This window comes from Erigeron canadensis, chromosome 4 (assembly GCF_010389155.1).
Source record: "Erigeron canadensis isolate Cc75 chromosome 4, C_canadensis_v1, whole genome shotgun sequence".
Taxonomy (NCBI): Eukaryota; Viridiplantae; Streptophyta; class Magnoliopsida; order Asterales; family Asteraceae; genus Erigeron; species Erigeron canadensis.
In genome coordinates this window covers 27985344-28003709 of record NC_057764.1, presented here as the reverse complement: position 1 = coordinate 28003709, position 18366 = coordinate 27985344, and the positions used below count along the sequence as shown (strand labels likewise).

At 33.8% G+C, this 18366-nt stretch overlaps 3 protein-coding genes across 7 annotated transcripts; all 3 read right to left on the bottom strand.

Annotated features, from left to right (window-relative positions):
* Positions 1–1184: 1184 nt before the first annotated feature.
* LOC122596163 (oxygen-evolving enhancer protein 2, chloroplastic-like) lies at positions 1185–3370 on the bottom strand. The gene is made up of 4 exons (XM_043768694.1): positions 3041–3370; positions 2403–2635; positions 2199–2249; positions 1185–1596 (listed from the first exon to the last, which is right to left on the bottom strand). Exons 1-4 carry the CDS (start codon positions 3294–3296, stop codon positions 1336–1338), a joined length of 801 nt encoding a protein of 266 aa, XP_043624629.1. The 5' UTR covers positions 3297–3370; the 3' UTR covers positions 1185–1335.
* Positions 3371–5258: 1888 nt separating this feature from the next.
* Positions 5259–7320, bottom strand: LOC122597810 (probable inactive leucine-rich repeat receptor kinase XIAO). 2 transcript variants are annotated; one of them, XM_043770387.1, is made up of 2 exons: positions 6201–7320; positions 5259–6011 (listed from the first exon to the last, which is right to left on the bottom strand). In XM_043770387.1, exons 1-2 carry the CDS (start codon positions 7159–7161, stop codon positions 5479–5481), a joined length of 1494 nt encoding a protein of 497 aa, XP_043626322.1. In that variant the 5' UTR covers positions 7162–7320; the 3' UTR covers positions 5259–5478. The 2 variants fall into 2 exon arrangements, with proteins under 2 accessions (XP_043626322.1, XP_043626321.1); XM_043770386.1 differs by having other exon boundaries at positions 5259–7320.
* Positions 7321–10795: 3475 nt separating this feature from the next.
* On the bottom strand, positions 10796–18107 carry LOC122596131 (chlorophyll(ide) b reductase NOL, chloroplastic). 4 transcript variants are annotated; one of them, XM_043768654.1, is made up of 13 exons: positions 17748–18107; positions 15653–15721; positions 15288–15349; positions 15125–15211; positions 14633–14700; positions 14494–14497; positions 14339–14424; positions 14048–14105; positions 13216–13266; positions 12710–12760; positions 12586–12627; positions 12285–12395; positions 10796–10947 (listed from the first exon to the last, which is right to left on the bottom strand). In XM_043768654.1, the coding sequence occupies exons 1-13, from the start codon at positions 18001–18003 to the stop codon at positions 10900–10902; spliced, it is 993 nt and encodes a 330-aa protein (XP_043624589.1). In that variant the 5' UTR covers positions 18004–18107; the 3' UTR covers positions 10796–10899. The 4 variants fall into 4 exon arrangements, with proteins under 4 accessions (XP_043624589.1, XP_043624587.1, XP_043624588.1 ...); XM_043768652.1 differs by having other exon boundaries at positions 14494–14542; positions 17748–18106; XM_043768653.1 differs by having other exon boundaries at positions 14494–14542; positions 15137–15211; positions 17748–18106.
* Between the last annotated feature and the right edge of the window lie 259 nt (positions 18108–18366).

Here is an 18366-nt window from a genome sequence, read left to right as displayed (position 1 = left end):
TTACCACGAGGGTCAATGGAGAAGGTTTTTTGATTTATAATTGTACGAGAGGATTCGAAACTGAGATTCATCGTGAGAAAACATGACTTATTATTGATAATACTGGATCATTTGGTAGTGGTTACGTGCTTTATAACACTAGCACGGTACCCGCACAATGCAGTGGTGGTTGTGACGGTGACGGTGTGATGGTGGGAACGATTGTTGATGGTGGAGGCGGCGTTAAATGGTGTAGATAATTGATGTAAAAGTAATTGACTTGAAAGGTTAATGAGAATATTTTTAAAAAAAACGAATGGTAGTATAATTTAATCATTAATGTTATTTTAGATAATTTCCCCATGTAACATTTAAAGAGAGATTTGTGGTTTTTTTTAGATAGTAAAAAGTATAGATTTGATGTATAGGAGAATTATGATTAAGAAATATGAGTATTTTGGATATAAAAAAATGTTGAATTTCCTAAAATAGAAAACTTCAATATATTTTATAAGGGGTTATAGATAGCAAAAGTTAGTAAACATATCCTTTATCGATTTGCCTTATGTGAGTTTCAGAAAATTTTAAAAATATTCTGTTAACCAAACAACCCCAAAGCATTTGGAGTTATATACTGGAACCGTATTTGTTTCTCCTAACCTTTTTAAAAACTTAAAAGAACAATGTATAATTATGTTAAAATAGCGAAATAAAACCTGGAAATGGCTAAGATCGAATTGCAACTCAAGCAAAAGCTACTTTTTCACTCCAACAAAGGACTCAATCCACTCCATTAAATTTTGCAGAACTTCAATTAGGGATATGCATGGGTTGAAACCCCGACCCGACCAGAACTGGGTTGACCAGTGACCCACAAGTGCATGAAAAATAGAACTGTGCCCCGGTCTGTGATGGTTCGGGTCGGGTCGTGTTCTGGGTCACGGGTTTTCTTCACATTTTCTCGTTTTTTGGCATCACCCGGCCCGGCTAACTAGTGACCCGGTAATGCAACAAAAACTTAACCCATGACCCGGCCCGTTAGGGCTTCGGATGGGTAGGGTCCGGTTCGGGCGGGTCATGGGTTTATGGGTCATTTGCACATCCCTAACTCCAATGGACAAATCAGCAATTAGTGAAACATACATAAATAGTAGATGTATCCATATATAATTATCAAAGTAATTCAACAGATTGGATCACACATCTTTGTAAACTGAAATATACATACAAATATACAATGTAAACAAAACATAGCAAATTTTATAGTACATGAATCCTTCTGACGAAATACTTTCTTATAGTTTTGCCATCTAATAACTAAAATTCCCTTTTATATTAGCCCAGAGGGTTTTTACATTAAGCTACACTGAATGAAGAGGCTGATGTCTCAACAAATTTCCGGGCTCCTTTGAACCATCTCTTGTCACCAGCCTGTGCCTTGCAGATATACAGTTTACCATCAGACACCGTGGCCGTGAATAGTTGGTGCTTCCCACCCTCATCCCCGTCAGCGGTTCTAGTCAACACCGACAAGTAGTAGTATTTCTTTCCGTTGATCACGGGTGTTGATGTCTCTAATATGTTAGCTGTTGCGACCGCATCTTCTTCAAACCCACCCTGTCAGTATCACAAAACCGGCAACACGTTCTAAAAACACAGTTTGTAAGGTTGTATGCATCAAAAGTACAGTTCGGCTATATACACCTATTGTAAACATTTGACTCATTCCATGTTAACTTAATCAATTTTACTTAACCCTTTTGAAATCTAATAAAACCCAAAAAGACTACTACTTTATTAGCAAATAATTGAAACCTCAGGTAGCATTAGCAGGTTCTGCAATCATTCTTTTAAACAAAGTAAACAAATCTATTAAGTATGTTATATATGAAGAACATATATTTGTTGCGGCCTATCCCCAGGTTGCATCGTTCTGTTTAATGAACCATTGAACCCAAAGTGTGTATATACATGTGTGTGAATTTGTTTTTGTGTGTGTGTGTGTGTTTTGGCAAGTGTGTGTTACGCCTAGTTCGCAGAAGGTCTATGCTGGTTGATCATTTCCATGATGGTTGTGGCATGCCACAATGCTATCCCCTGAAAATACAATATTATCAGTAAATTAAGTTCGAGTTAAATATACTTAAAGTACCGATTTTTGGAGTATTTTTTTACATTTTCGCAAATGTATATATCATTGACAAAACTTCATTAATTACCTCAGAAGCTGTTTTTCCAAAGTAAGCTTGTTTCCCCAATAAGTAATTCACCTGAAAAGAAAAAGACCATATCACAATCAACCCAAAACATATTCTAAGTTTCTAACCCGTTTAATAAAACTTGTATTGAAACCGAAACAGGAGCTCAAGTTTTTACATCTATAGAAAAAAATGAAAAACAGAAGGTATGGATGATGTGATTACTTGAGATAAGAACTCCTCTGGGGAACCATAATCAGTGATTGATTTCTTGTTAGTAGGGGTGACAATAACTGCAAGGTTGCTTGTTGTATCGAAATTGTCTTCATATCTCAGCACCTGACCAGGATACTCTACTTCTTTGCTCGGATTCCATTTAGCTGGAATAGAGAGCTTAAATCCCTCTCCATCGTATGGCTTGAAGTCTGTATTCTTCTTTGGCTTACCAAAAACATTTGCTGACGACATTAACAAAAACCAACTTCATTACATACATATGCTATATGCTTTGTGAAACTTTACATATTCTTTGACATAAACATGTTACATTTTTATGGTTTCTTTTTCTGGATCCAATGAAGTTGAAGGTTATAGAGGCGGAGCCAGTTACTTATTTGGAAGGGGCTGGTGATTTGAAAAAATATTTAGAATTTAGCTTTTTTGGAATGAAAATTTACATAAGTGGTTGTCTTAGTTGGAAGGGGCAGAACACCCTCTAAAGTCTAGCCCCTATTAGCTCCGCGTCTATATATAATTAACGTCACGTCGTCATATATCTCAAAAACTGCCTATATATACATATAACATGCAAAAGTTGTTCATGCAGACTATATATACTGGATAAAAAAGAGTATAGTACATACCAGCTTCACCATAAGCTGCATCGGCCGGGGAGACCTTTGTGGCAACAGCAGCTGTACCAATAACAAGAGTGAGAACGGCCCGACGAGACAGCTGGGTTTGGTCTTGGGTTGAGTGGCAGATGATAATTGGGTGGTGGTGGTGGGGTTTGTTTAGAAGTTGTTGTCTTTGTAAATATGGAGCTGCTTTAAGAGTTTTAGTAGTAGTAGTAGTGTAGAATGGGTGCAAAAAACTACAGGCTGTGGATGTGGATGCCATTAGTTAGATAGTTGTTATATGTGTGGATGAGAATTATGATATGATATATGGCTTTAATGTATAATGTAATGTTTTGCTTCTTTTATATCAATGAAAATATTGGAGTTATTCTGTTTTTCTACAACACTCTAGAGAATACTCCTTTAGATTTAAAGGTATAGAGTTGATGGTTACATTACAATGCAATTTGAAACCATTATTTAGGAGAGCTCAGGGAACTTGCTATAAATATGGGAAAAAAAAAATTCAACCACCACATATTATCAAATTTTAGAAATTTGGTTATAAGATGGGTGAAACTGGGATATATTTTAACGACTTCAAAAAAATAATAATGAAAAAATAACAGGTTACATTTTTTTTTTAATATGGTTAGATCTAATGAGAGAATTGATTAATAATTTTTAATATAACCTATGAAAAGTAAAATAAATATATTAAAAGAAGTTGGGTCTCTGATGTTAAAAATATATATATATTTTTTTTAAATAAGGTTGGAAAAAAATGTACCATGACACCATATTGTCTATGACCCCTTTTTTGTAATCTTGATCGAACAGGTGTATGCTCTAAAGAATTTTGATTAATAACTTGGTGTTCTTTTGTCTCCTGGATCGATTTGCGTGAGTCTTATACTTGCTAGATTCTTACTAGCATTTTCTTTTAATAAAAGGTTAAATGTCGTTCAAAAAAAAAATTTAATAGAAAATTGTATTGTAGTATGTAATTTCTAATCTGGAAAAGCATTTTTTTTCCTGAATAATCCTGTTATTTTTGGGGCCAGATCCCCCAATCCTCCTAATTATCTTAAATCCCTAATTTAAATTTTTGTCATGTAAACTAAGTTTTGTTAGGAAGGATGTGGTGGTGAAGGTTGTATGCATCACTTTTTTGGTGTTTGGCCAGGTCAACGGGGAAAAATATTGCACATTTATGCATATATCCCTGTTGTGTTGACCTAAAGATAGGAGAAATGTAGTTGGATTTGGTAGCGTAAGAAGCAGGCCAGTGAGTCGAGGTTTGATCAGTGAGGAAAACAATTTGAGTAGATGAAGAATCGGGGTTAGAGATGCTTTGATCTGGTGGCTGCTGAGAAGACTATGACTGTTTAAGATCCTTATAATTGCTGTGTAGCTAAAGATGGCCGAGATTAGTGATGAAAAGAATGTTGTGGAACCCTGCAGACTGCCGACAACAGAAAGTCAGGGATTTAAAATTTTGAAACGGACTCAAACCCAAAAGTTGAATAACTTGAATGGCAATCATTGTGCAAACTGGTGTCTTTTGTTTTTAATGACAATTTAGCTAGCTAGTTTAAGCTTTTTGTAACAGCCATTTTAGACTAATGTTTATCATGAATATATACATCTTGCAGCATTTAGATTCGGTTTATGACAACCGGCCCTTTCTTGGTACATTGCAGTATAAAAGAAAGGGTTATATTTAAAATCTCTAGACTATCAAAACAAAGAGAGTAAGAGACCCATGGGTATGGTGGAACTTTTAGTACAATGAGACTATTCTGTTGCAAGACCCATAAGTAATCATTTTCTAATGTTTTATGTATTTTAAGTATAAAATGTGTTGTCTAGCTACTTGAAGAACATGACCTGTACTACTTACTTTACAGGATGGAGAATAAAATGATTATGATGAAATGAAGCTTCTTCAGCCTCAAGGTAAGAAAAGAAAAGCCTGAAGTGTTGGGTGATGATGAATATAATCCACAGAGCTCAAGTACATTGCTGCATTTTTCTTTCCGCAAGATTTGCATTGTGGGGTTTGAAAAATAAAAAAATTAAAATAAAAATAATAAAACAAAATAGGTAGTAGTACCAATAGGCCTTTAGCCTAGTAGTATCGAGGTAACCCAACAAACAAGAGGTTGTGGGTTCGAATCCCACTTTGGACAAATGTGTAAATTGTGTGGATATTTTGCCTTTCAAAAATAAAACAAAATGCTAGTACTCAAAGAGATCTTGATTATATTTCTTTTTGAGTTCAACAAGCAAGCCTACAACTTTAGCATGATTTATTGCTCTCAAGGAATTATGACACCATCTATTCTATTGCTTAAAATCAATAAACTTATAACAAAACAGATAACATGATCTTTCTTGTTGAACAGTAACGTATATCATGAGTCAGCATTCTACTGGCCCAACCCGAGTCACCATATCGTTTAAGGTTGCTTGCAAGGTGGCAGGGGCTTTCCACACAAGCAAAGATTGTGTGCATAAGCAACCGGAGGAAAGATGTTTAACGGTCTTCCTTGCGGAATTTCTCCACATAGCTTGTTTGCTCGGAAGTTAGCATGCCTTAGCTGAGCCACCAACAAACTAGTTGGTATTTTTCCTCCAATTGAGTTGATTGATACATCTAGCCATCCTAAGTTTGATAGATTTCCCAAACTTGGCGGTATTGTGCCCGTTATATGATTCCTTGAGACATCCAACTTCTTGAGTTTAGCAAGCTTTGAAATGGTACTTGGAATGTTGCCCGTGATTTGATTGTTGGACAAGTCAATGGTCTCCAAGAAACTGCTTGCAGACCTCAATAGTCCTGATAGTGACCCTGAAAGTTGATTTGAGTGGAGGTCTAGTAACGCTAGCCCGCTTGGTAGTATGATTTGTGATAGATTGGCCTTAAGTTGGTTGTTTGACAATTTGACATTTTGTAAGTTAGACATCTTCCGAAAGTAACCTGGTAGGCCTCCTGAAAAATGATTATCAGAAAGGTCTATAAAAACGAGTGAATTTGGCTTCGTAAAGATTGGTAAAAACCCTTTGAGATTACATCCAGCTAATCTGATATCTGACAACTCTCTGCTTGTAATCCATTTTGGAATGGTACCGAAATTGAACTTATTGTAAGATAAGTCTAAGGACAGTAGAGAAGGGATACCTTTAGATAATGCATAACTAGGCGAAGGGTCAGAAAGTGCATTTCTAGATAAGTTAAGGTACCACAGGTTCTGTAATTGTGATATAGACACCGGGATTTGACCAACGAGCCGGTTGGAACCTAAAGAAAGGGTATTTAGAGATTTGAGTCGCCCTATTCGTGATGGCACTTGACCGGTCAACAGATTGTTGCTCAATGTCAGGTCAACAAGCTTCAACAAGTTGCACAATGAATCAGGTATTGCACCTGATAATTGGTTATTCGAAATGTCAAGAAGTGTTAACTGTGAGAGTTGGCCCAAACTGACAGGAATAGAGCCCGATAACTTATTGTAACTCAAATCAAGATACTGCAAACGGGCCAAGCCTCCCATAGCAGCTGGAAGGGGGCCCGAGAACGAATTTCTTGCTAAATTCAGCTGGAAAAGCTTGTTTAACTTTAATAAAGTAGGAGGGATTGGGCCAGTTAAGTGGTTGCCACTAAGTGAGAGTGTTTGAAGTAAAGGTAGTTGGCCTAAACTTGAAGGGATAGTCCCTTCAAGTGAATTATCTTCCAAAGCAAGTTGAGTAAGACGTACAAGACCCGTAAAGCTCGTTGGAATCGTTCCAGATAGCCTCTTCATCCCACTAATCACCAAAACCTCCAAGAACTTCAAGTCACCTAAAGTAGGAGAAAGAGTTCCTTTCATGTAAATACCAAAATCTTTATCAGATGGCCTTTGTAACACAAGTTGTGTCACTCTCCCAGTGACACTATCACATTGAACACCTTCCCAACCTCCACTACAACAATCTTTACCAATCCATGAAGACATTATACCAGTAGTATCCTTAAAGATTCTTGCTTTAAACCCAAGAAGTGCGGTTCTATCAACTTCGGAACACGTCTGGGCTCGTGATAGCCTAGAAAAATTAACTAAAAAAAGGATCAAGATTTTGAAAACCCATGTAGAAATCTGCATTTTGTGAAGTGGGTTTAAGTTGGTTTTTTGAAAAAATGAAATTTGAAAGGAATATGGGGATTTAAAAGGTGATATCAAAAGTGTAAAGAAAGGGTGTCAAAAGAGAGACATGGGGTTTAAATATATTTGGTCACTTAAACAACAAGGCATAATGATGAGGAATTGTTAGTGGAAAGATAAAAGAAAAGTGTGACAGAAGAAGAGAACAATATGATATGATATTTGTGTATGGAGAATGTTTCCTTATTTATAGGGGGCAACAAGGACAGGACAATACAACAAAGAATGGGATCATAGTTTTGTAGAACTACATTTTTTGCCCTCATACTTTAGGTTTATTTTGTTTTTATCCATTATACTTTTAACCACATTGTAGCCCCTCATCAAGGGCAATAACTTTCTTTGATAAAAGAAATAAATGATATTTTTTTTAAAATGTTGGTTACAAAATTTTGTTACACATGAGGTGATGTGATTAATAGATAGGAAACAGATAGAGAAAATAAAATATGACTTGTAATATATGTCAACACTCAAATTATATGTAAATTGTTTATAAAAATATAATCTTTACAGATGTAATAATTTTCAAGTAGATATGAATCATATATGCAAATGTCATTCAATAATGAATGATATGTGTTGGTCCAATATTCTTAGAGCTACATTATTTAACACCATACTTTAAATAGGGGCTTAATTTACTAAACATGCATTGAAGTCTTTTAAAAGTTATACAGTGAATAAATATTAAAGTTACTATTTATTGTAATGAACTATATTTATTATCGTTTGACATGAACTTCAACAAAAGAAAGGGTCTATCTTTAATCTAACTTTCATTTTTAACATGTTACATTTTTTCTATAGTTTATTGTGACATAATAATAATAATATGAAGTAGTAATCACAACCAAATAAATAAAAAGTGTCATCTTTAACACGGAATTTTTCTGGCGATAAAAAGATGACTCTAATATAATATATATAGTTTTCTTTTTTTTTTCTTTAGTGCTAGTAAATACTAGTTGTTCATTCTAAATTACAAAGTTGCGATAAAATCAAGTTAAAAAAACACCACAGCAGTCAATTAATGGGGGGTTTTGTTAGTTATTTTATTTAAACGATTATTATTATAAAGTTATTTTACAATAAATGAAAATTTTAAAATTTGATTACACAATGTAAAAGTAGCCTAACTTATGATGACCGTAAAATTCTTTACATTATATCAGTACAGACTACAGACGACTTAAAGTATATTTTTACTTCTAAAATAGTCACTTTATGATATTCAATTTTAACTGGATTTTGGTTTTAAGCAGTGGGTTGGTATGGGATTTTATTTAGAATTAAAAAGTGAAACTTTTGGGGCTGGAAAATGAAGAATAGTAAAAGATGGGGGCTGAAAAGTAAAAAGAGTTTGAAAAATGAGGGGGAGCTTGACTTTCAATAGATTCACATGACAACGAGATTTCACGAGTAACCGAAGTGTGTTATACGTCCGAACGTTGGAGCGCAATTTTTCAAATTACAATACCACAACTTAGTCGGCCCAACAGACTCCTGTAACAGATGGTTTTTTTTTTTTTTTTTTTTTTGTCATATGTTAAATTTTAAAAATAACCTCATTGGGTGTGGATGACCCTTAGTCGTAATCATCAAAAGTATAACTCTAACGTATATGTTGAAAATGCTCTAGCTACTAAATTGACTTTTAATGTAAATAGTTAGTGATAGATACTTTTATGTAGATTACGTTTAGCCAGATTAATACTTGATCAAATATTCAAATGCGTTGAAAAGTTCCATTTTGTCATTAAATAATGACAAACAAATTATGAGACTTGAATTAATTGTTATGCAAACAAACTCTTTTACCATGTTTATTATTTTTTAACCATAAACTTTAAAATGTAACTTGCTTTTATGATGTTTCAAATGCTATCTCAACTAGGCACATGAACATAAACAAGGTAAAATAGTCTTTTACTAAATACATACAAATTTACGTACAGTAGAACCTTTATAAATTAATACTCGATAAATTAATAACCTCGATAAAACTAATAATTTGTCTGGTCCCAACTTGAGACCAGTACAAAATTGGACACCAATCAATAAAATAATAAGATAATAATTTTTTTTAAACCCTAAGGTAAAAATATAGGTCCCATCAAAACTATAAATTAATAATTCCTTAAATATTTCAAAATTTTAATATTATTTAGTAAAAACTGAATCTATATTCACTTGTTTTTTTTTTTTTAACTTTATATCTATGTTGAATATATATTTAAATTTCTATATTGCACTTAAGAGTTGAGACATTGTCGCAATAAAAAGTTGTGAAGAGTTGTTAGCCGTTTATAATTTTCAAAAACTACTGTATCATCCTCAACTTCGTCATCAACTAAATTTTGAACAGTATCCATCACAAATTATTCAATGCTTTGAATCTCATAACATTCATTCTTTTCACCAGGATAATCCCGCAACTCATTCACATCCGGTTTTTTGCTAATAATGCATACCCGTAATCAAGTTCTCAAGCTCACGAATGTCTTCTCCATAGTTTACATCGTTGAAATTACTTGAGCCGATTAAATCCATGGAACAAATTTTATCGTGCTGAAAACAATTTGCTTTGGACTCTTATGTTATTTAATGTGTGAATGTACATTGAATATGAAAATTTTGAAAGTGATACATGAACCTCTTTAAATTAATAATTTATTAATTTATTGATATAATAATATCTCAATAATTTAATAAAAATCTCGGTCCCAACATTATTAATTTATAGAGGTTTTACTGTAATTTAAGTTCTACAACAAATATTACTATTGTTATTATATATAGAGACGAACATAAACGAGCTAAACTAGTCTAAAACTCACAAGCCAAACTCAAGTTGTATTTATAGGACTCGAAAAGAAACAAACCAAGCTTCGACTTTCTCAAATGGGACTAGTTTCCTCGAATGTAAGAAACTTTGAACGAATGTCTATAGTAGGAAATAACTAAAGTTGTGTGTATTATATGTAAACAACTTTGAAATAATGTTTATTGTATGTAAGAATTTCGTTTCAACTAATTAAAATCTGTTGTCACGTATGTTTTCTTACATACAATAAACATTTTTTCAAGTTGATTACATACAATACACATAACTTTAGTTTTTTCCTACTATAGACATTCGGTCAAAGATAGTTACATTCCAGGAAACTAATCCCTTCTCAAATTAGACCAAGATTAAGCTTAGGCAAGCTCAAGCCGACTCAGCGTTTACAAGCTTTATCTAAAGTATCATTAATCTCTATGACAATAATTTTTGTTTATATATATTTTGTGTATAAATACTCTATTATTCGTTAATAAGATCTACACTATTAATTCTTTTCTGTATAAAAGAATAATTCAAAACAATGTGACCTGTTTAGGGAGTAATCTACTTATAACAATCATTAGCATAAAGAGAACAAATTGATAACTTTTTTAAATTAGTTTGGTGCAATATAAGACATTCATGCTTTTATAATATGACAACTTTTCAAAATGTGGTGGTTTTTTGTAATGCTATATTAAAAAAAAAAAGAACCAATCATTTTGTTTCAAAAACTGCACTTGAAGATGATTAATTCAACTTTCAATCAACCTTATATTATAAAAAGACTAAAAGAGGATTAGTTAAGTATACATATTTGCAATTTGCATTATAGAAATGAAGAGATATTATCAATCTTCAACCAAGTATCTGTTCCTTCTAGCTCCAAAAGCCAGTCTCTGCAAAAAAAACAAAAAAAGTGCACAATGCATCACTATGCATATTTCAAATAGGAAATTACCAACACCATCTTATCTACGCCACATGTATTTGTATTGTAACAATCTCATCTGATCAATATGCATTCTAAGAGCATCTACAATGGTCAGATTCAAAAGCGTTTTGTTAAGAAAATCATCCTTTGACCAGTGAGTTACTTTCGTGTGCGCTAGCTTTTTTCGAGGGCACACCCATCTACAGATGTGATGGGTGGGTTGTAGATGAGCCTCGTGGCAGAGCACACCCATCGACAAATGAAATAGGTGGCTTATCGGTGTCGTGGCCTCGTGGGTATACATATCAGCTTCTAAAGCCAACTTTTCAAAGAAGTAGGGACCACCGATCGATTGAATAATCGGAGGAAGATGGTGGCTGAAAATCCGTATTCATAATATCTATATATATAATGATGTGTAGTATATATATTTATGTAGTGAAAAAGTATATATATGCAGTTAGTAGTATGTGAAAAATGAAAGTTGTATATATAGGAAGTGGAAGGGAGAAAATTTTTTTTTTAATGGTAGCCGTTGCATGGGAGACTGGAAAAGTGGGTTGGGAAGTGTGATGGTCAAAGCAAAAACGGGCGAGCTGTGAGGGTCACTCCTAGCCCGGCTCGCCCTAGGGGGCCAGTGTTGGGGGCGGAAGAGGGGCGAACCTCGCGCCACATAGGCGGGGTCGCCCTCTTTTTGTTCCACTCCGTTCAGTCTAATGCTCATTATATGTTTAAACAATTCAGTCTTAGGTGGAAATAGGACTAATGAATATAATTCCACCTGAAAACTAGGTAGAATGCCCAGGTAACAGCACAGTAACCAACAGATATCTTACTCGAATAGACAAGAAAATCCCAGGAATGCAACAAGTTTAGAAAATAGAAATTAGTCAAAGTTAGGTATTAGAATATAGAGGTGGCAACAAGGGAAAGTCGGCGATTTTAAATGACGACTGGCGATTCAAAATAGGTAACTTTTGGACCGGCTCCAATTTGCCCTGATACACATTTTGGGCCAAATTATTGTACTTTAAAGTAAGAAATTGGTGTGTCTAATATGATTATTAAAAGTTCAGTGTTAATGTTAATGATGTAATTTTTCAGAATAAAAGGATTTAGGAGGTTTTATGACATCAAATATGCATTTTTGGCATATTTCCCCTGTATATTTTTTTCAGTTTTACCCGTTAGAGATCAGACATTAACCCAGATCAGAACATTGATAAGTAAATGGGTTGAAGTTGTCACCTCTAGTACCAAGGAAAACCATAATACAAGTCATGATAACTAGGTGATGCTTACGGAAAATATTTGGGAGTAAGCTTTTAATCCCGTAAGGAAACGAATGTAAGTTGGCCTTGTAGATCCCCTGCTCGGTATGGACCTGATATTTGGGACAAGGTACTTTGCAACCTGCACATACTCGACATGCCATACAATGTAAACCCAAGTATACAAAATATAACCAAGAATAAGTAATATAAACTCGTTAAAATAATATACTTAGTTTAATGTCCTGCTATCATTCTTGTAATGGACAAGAGGAGGCTAATTATAGAGAACGGAAAACGGGTAAACCGATATTTCAGTTATGAAATGTTACCTCATCTGCAGGTTCTGCCAAAACATTAATGAAAAACTTTGCCTGCAGTGACAAAACTTTCATTAGTGAACAAAAATAAACATATAGATGAGGGAATAATAATGTTAATTGGTACAATTCAAACCTGCTTTGTGTTGGCACCGGACATCAGAAGGTCAGTTGTAACCATTCCTGGCTGGAAAGCAGATCAAGCCAGGAAGTTAATTAGAGAAAGAATAGATGTGATAGAAATCAAGTATCTGTACATGTTTGCATTATTTACGAAGATTTCACAAATTTGTTGTAGTGACACATATGTATCGTACAAACTAGAGAAACCTAAATATACGTTTTTGTATTGATTAATACTAACCATAACATGTAAATAGATACGTGTGGCCGTGCCGGCATATGAAAGTAACCTTAAAAACACATCTAATTCATATGGCTTATACGGGGTGAGTCGATGGGTATCCAATTGTGCTACCGGGGTTAGAATTCCCCCCACTACCCTTTTTTTTAACTATAAATCTGTGATTATCTAAAAAAGAAGGTAATCATAAAACACTGCATTTGGAAACTCAAATCCAACAAGTATGTATGTATGCATATGTATATATGTTTGAGAAATTCATATGTGATAAGACATACCGACAAGTTATGGACGACAACATTGCTTACTTCTTGCATCTGTAACTCTGCCTATAAGAAAATTTTTAAATTGTAGGTCAGAGTCAACACACACATACAGCTATAAATACACCCACCCAAGGACTTCAAGTATCATGTGATTCACTAATTTACAGCTGAAATAAGAATACAAAATATAGCAAAGTCCAAAACGTACTAGCACTAAAGATCAATTCCAGATGTTTGGGGGTAATGATGCATAGTCTGGCGGTCAAACTAAAAGTGACCTTTAAACCATGAAGTGTCTCAATAAGGGATTAGTTTCCTGGAATGTAACTATCTTTGACCGAATGTCTATAGTAAGAAAAAACTAAAGTTGTGTGTATTGTGTGTAAGTAACTCGAAAAAATGTTTATTGTATGTAAGAAAACATACGTGGCAACCATATACAGGTGCCACTTGTCAAATTTTAATTGGTTGAAACGAAATTCCTACATACAATAAACATTATTTGGAGTTGTTTACATACAATACACACGACTTTAGTTATTTCCTACTATAGACATTCGTTCAAAGTTTCTTTACATTCCAGGAAACTAATCCCTCTCAATAATTAGTACACTTTACAATGTACTCAAAACTTGTTTACAGTGTCCATTATCATGTATTGGCATAACAAGGAAATACAAGTAATCCAATTTATATGCTACTTAATCAAAGATTTATGCTAGGCAGCTCATGTCTGCATCAATTGATTAAAAGAAGACTCACTAATCCTGGTCTTAAATATATCACATGCTCTTTCATGCTCACACAATCTACAACAATATTGAAAATGGGTTGCAGTTATTGCCTGTAATGACTTTGTCAAATGTACCACACTGCGCTTAGTTGCCCCATATGCAGCAAACCTGAGAAAAAGAAGATCAAGTAAGAAAAGTTTTATATTTGTGTGTTTCATCCATGCAAGAGAACTATTTTAGTATAACAATTGATGACACTAGACTAAAATATGTTAGTTTAGGATTATGACCCTTTAGTGGATTAGTTTTCAAGAACAATGCAAGATATACGGAAATACTTTATTTAGAAAGGGAAAAACGAGAACATCATGCATCGTAAGCAAAAGAATCACAAAGCACACCTGGGGGTTGGTCTTCCATCAGAACCTGCTCCATCAATATTAAATATATGGCCGCCTCTAGGCTGGTTAATCATCAATTTCATTGCCTAAAACGCAACCAATAAAGGTCAAAGGTCTGACCTATGGGAATTGGACATCAGTACAAAAGGTATTACCTCCCTGCAACAAATCATTAAACCAAGTGTGTTTGTAGTAACAACTTCTCTGTAGATGGACATTGAAATTTATTTGTTAAACAACAATGCAATAATTCTAGTGAAACTGTTAAAATATAAAAACATATATAAAGTATACATGAGATCTTCATCTGAAGCCTCTGCCAAAGGCTTAAAGCTATATGCATTGGATCCTGCATTATTAATCTGCATTCATCGAATATGGTGTAAGAAAGCAATATCAATGAATGTTCATCCACATTACCAATATCGATATGAATGAAAATGATGATGAAAGCTCTAAGGCTATCTCCAATGGAGGTGCCCTTGGGTGCCCTTAGGTGCCCTTGGATATCCTTTGCCGTTGAAGCTTGTCCAAAACTAAGGATTTCTTGAACGATGCCCTTACCTAAGGGCATGCCCTTACCTAAGGGCATGCCCTTACTTGTCCTTACCTAATATATTTTTGTTTTTAGTAGAGGTAAAAGGATATGTAAGGATGTTTGTATGGTTGGAGATAAAATTATAAGATTTGAAGGATTTGTAAGGATGTATAAGGATTTGTAAGGATATGATGTGGCAGCTCAAGGACGCCTAAGGGCATCCTTAGCATTGGAGATAGCCTAAGTACCCATATATCCACGTATTGGAGGTTGTCTTGTGCAAACTGGACAAGATTCTTTACATCATTTCCATCCCTAACATCACATTTTGTACCCTGCAAAAAATACAACTGTAAAGCTTATATTCTTTAATAATTTAGTTCAACATTAGGCAGAAGTATCTAAAGGTACCCACACACGCTGAACCCCAAAATCTGTCCTTAAGGTCTGTAGAGCTGTTTCAACCCGTTCAGCTGTATAAATGGTTAAAAAACAGTTAGGACATTATAAGCATTTCAACAAATTTTTAGGAACTTTTGACTTGTTTAACCTATTTAAACCATGTCAACAGTTTCATTTATATCTAAGATTTAGTTTTTAACCCGTTTAACCAGTTATCGATCAGATTGAACCCGAATCCATCTATTCCCATATAAAGGGGTTTAAGTTGTCGCCACCCAATGTTAGTTTAGCTGATCTATTAATGAGTAAGCTTGAGAGAGATAAAAAGGATTATATGACACTGCTATGTAATACTTGAGCATGCATGTACTTACCAGACCTTGAGCATATTAAGACATTATCACCTGCTTGCAGAAATTCTTTAGCTAAGGCATAGCCTATTCCTGGAAATAAAAAATTTGCTTAATGAGCAAGACAAGTCACCTTATAAATAAATCAATAGTTCATACATATACATCAATGATCGTCATCATATAAAAAAAAAAACACAAGAAGGAAGAGACCATTAAGATGTTCTTCATTATATTAGTTATGCATAAAATAAAACCCAACTTATGTATACCAAAACATATTTTTCAAAATGAAACATGATCGGATCAGTTTTTAAACCCACTTAACTTTATTGACTGTTAGCAATTATAAGTTGACATTAGTAACTTTGTGAAACACAAGGTCTATTTATTTTTTTTCCTCATTAAGAACTGATAGACGTTTGAATGTTTGATATATAACCAAAGCACTTCAATAAAAATTCTAACACGAATTTGTTAGTTTGTTATGGCATATGTGGAACTATACTATTAGCAAACGAATACTTCTTCGATCTAAAACTGCACCATTTCCCTTTTTGTAAGTTTTAAACCCACTTAACCTCTTTGCCCATTTTTTTTAGTAATAAATATTATTAATTATATTTAATTTAATATTAATTATAAAATTTAGATTAGATTTTTAGTAATCATTACTTGAGATTCGTAAATTTGGTTGTGGCTCGCTAGTTTTCGTTACTTTGTCTTCGTTAGGGGTGTGTAGAGTGTAGACTGCTGAACCATAGTCACATATATTCTAACTAAATGGTACCACTTATTTTCCCTGGAACAGAGGAAATATTATTGAGTTATTTCAAAAATATTAAGTGGATTTCTGCAAACTTTTTCTAGTGAATTCATGGGCTGTAATCAAGATGGAAAAACATAATCTATGAACTTATCAAATCACAGATAAAATTAGAATGAAACAAAGGAAAATGAAACCTTTAGTAGGTATCATTAAGGAATGGTTTGATTTTCGTTCAACAACCAACCAAATAGGTACTTAATCCTGTCCAAAGTTTAAGGGGATTCGAGTCTACATAGATACTTTCTGTAATTAATTCTTATCATCAGATAACTTCCAATCTAGCAGGTCGGTTTAGTTCATATATGGTTTTAAAAGTTGTTTAACAATACAATAAAATGGCCCCTGAATTACTTTGGTTTTCAAGACTATGCTAACTGCAAAAATTTGTTTCCAAATACATAAATCTTCCCAAATGTTCCACAATCCGGTCCTTAACCAACCTATACTATTACATGATAGGTACCCTGTCTTGTTATATTCTAGTCCCTAATTCTGGCATAAACCATTTATAAATAATTAACTAGATTTGACGCATCAATGCATCATTTACATAAAAAGTTACAAGAAGACATGACCATATTTCAAAAACCCTTCTACAAAATTCTAACACAAATAAACCTCACAAATTCCAGCTTACTAATAAATCCCAACTTATACAAACCTACATATTGATACAATCTCAGATCATAACCTTGCTTCGCTTGGACCCCTGAAAGTCATTTTCACCCCTAAAAGCAACATAAGGTCTAGAATTTTCCCTTCTTGAGTTAATGTTTCTATCCTAAAATGCATAGTAAAGGCATTAATAATGACCTACATCTAGCATAAGACAAGTGAATCATGTAACCGGCGGTTACAAGAACAAACACTAATCCATCCGATTAGAACTCTTAACCACCGCCTTACGTTAAAATACCAAACAAGTTATACGAAATTAATGTGTCATGTTTTCTCATAAGAAGTCTCCTGCTCAAAATCTTCTACCTAAACATATTGGGGTTGGCCTGGGATATAGTACGCAAACTGTCACGAAAATACCCAGTTAGGCCACAAAGGGCCGTAGTCGAGATTTGTCAAAATCTTGAAGGCCCTGTGCAAGTATCAAATATCAAAATGAGGCCCTAAAATGAAAATGCTAATGGTCCAAAGTCAATGATAGCCGTCAAGAGACTTGTATGCACCTATCTTCAACTCATTTTTTTTGTTAAATTTTCTATCTTTATTGTTATTTCTATCATAGTTAATTACTTAAATGGTAACATAACAAATAAATAAATAAAAAAAATGGACCTTTAGTGGAACCAGTGATTAGAACATTATAAGGAGGAACCATTGGCTGAGATGATTTTATACTGGAAACATTATCAGCAGCAGCAGCAGCAGAGCACAAAATCTTGGGAGGTGGTTTTGAAGTAATAATAATAAATGGTTTATGGTGAAATGAAAGATTTGATTTTTTTGGATGGTGTGGAAAGAAAGATGGGATTTGAAGAAAATTTGGAGAAATGAAGTTGGAAAGGGAGGAAGTTGGTGTTATTGCCGCCATTGATGAAAAAAGGGACAGATTTTTGAGCTCTGGAGGAGTGTTTAGTGGTGGTGGTGACGGTAGAGGGTCCTGAACTTCTGATAACAAGATAAACACTTGTCATTTTTTATTTTTTTTTTTTTTTTTGGGACAGCGAATATATATTTTTAGGTTTAAAATAAAATAAATAAAACAAATAAAACAATAGGTTTTTGTTCACCGAAAATTATCGTGTATCAAGGAAATTATTGTGTATCGTTTGTTTCATGAATCTTCGTGCATTAATTTAACCATGATCTAAGGGTCAAGATCTTGTCCTATTTGTTTTACTTTAATAGTTGTTTTATAATACTCAACCCTATATATTTGTTACCGTAGCCAGAT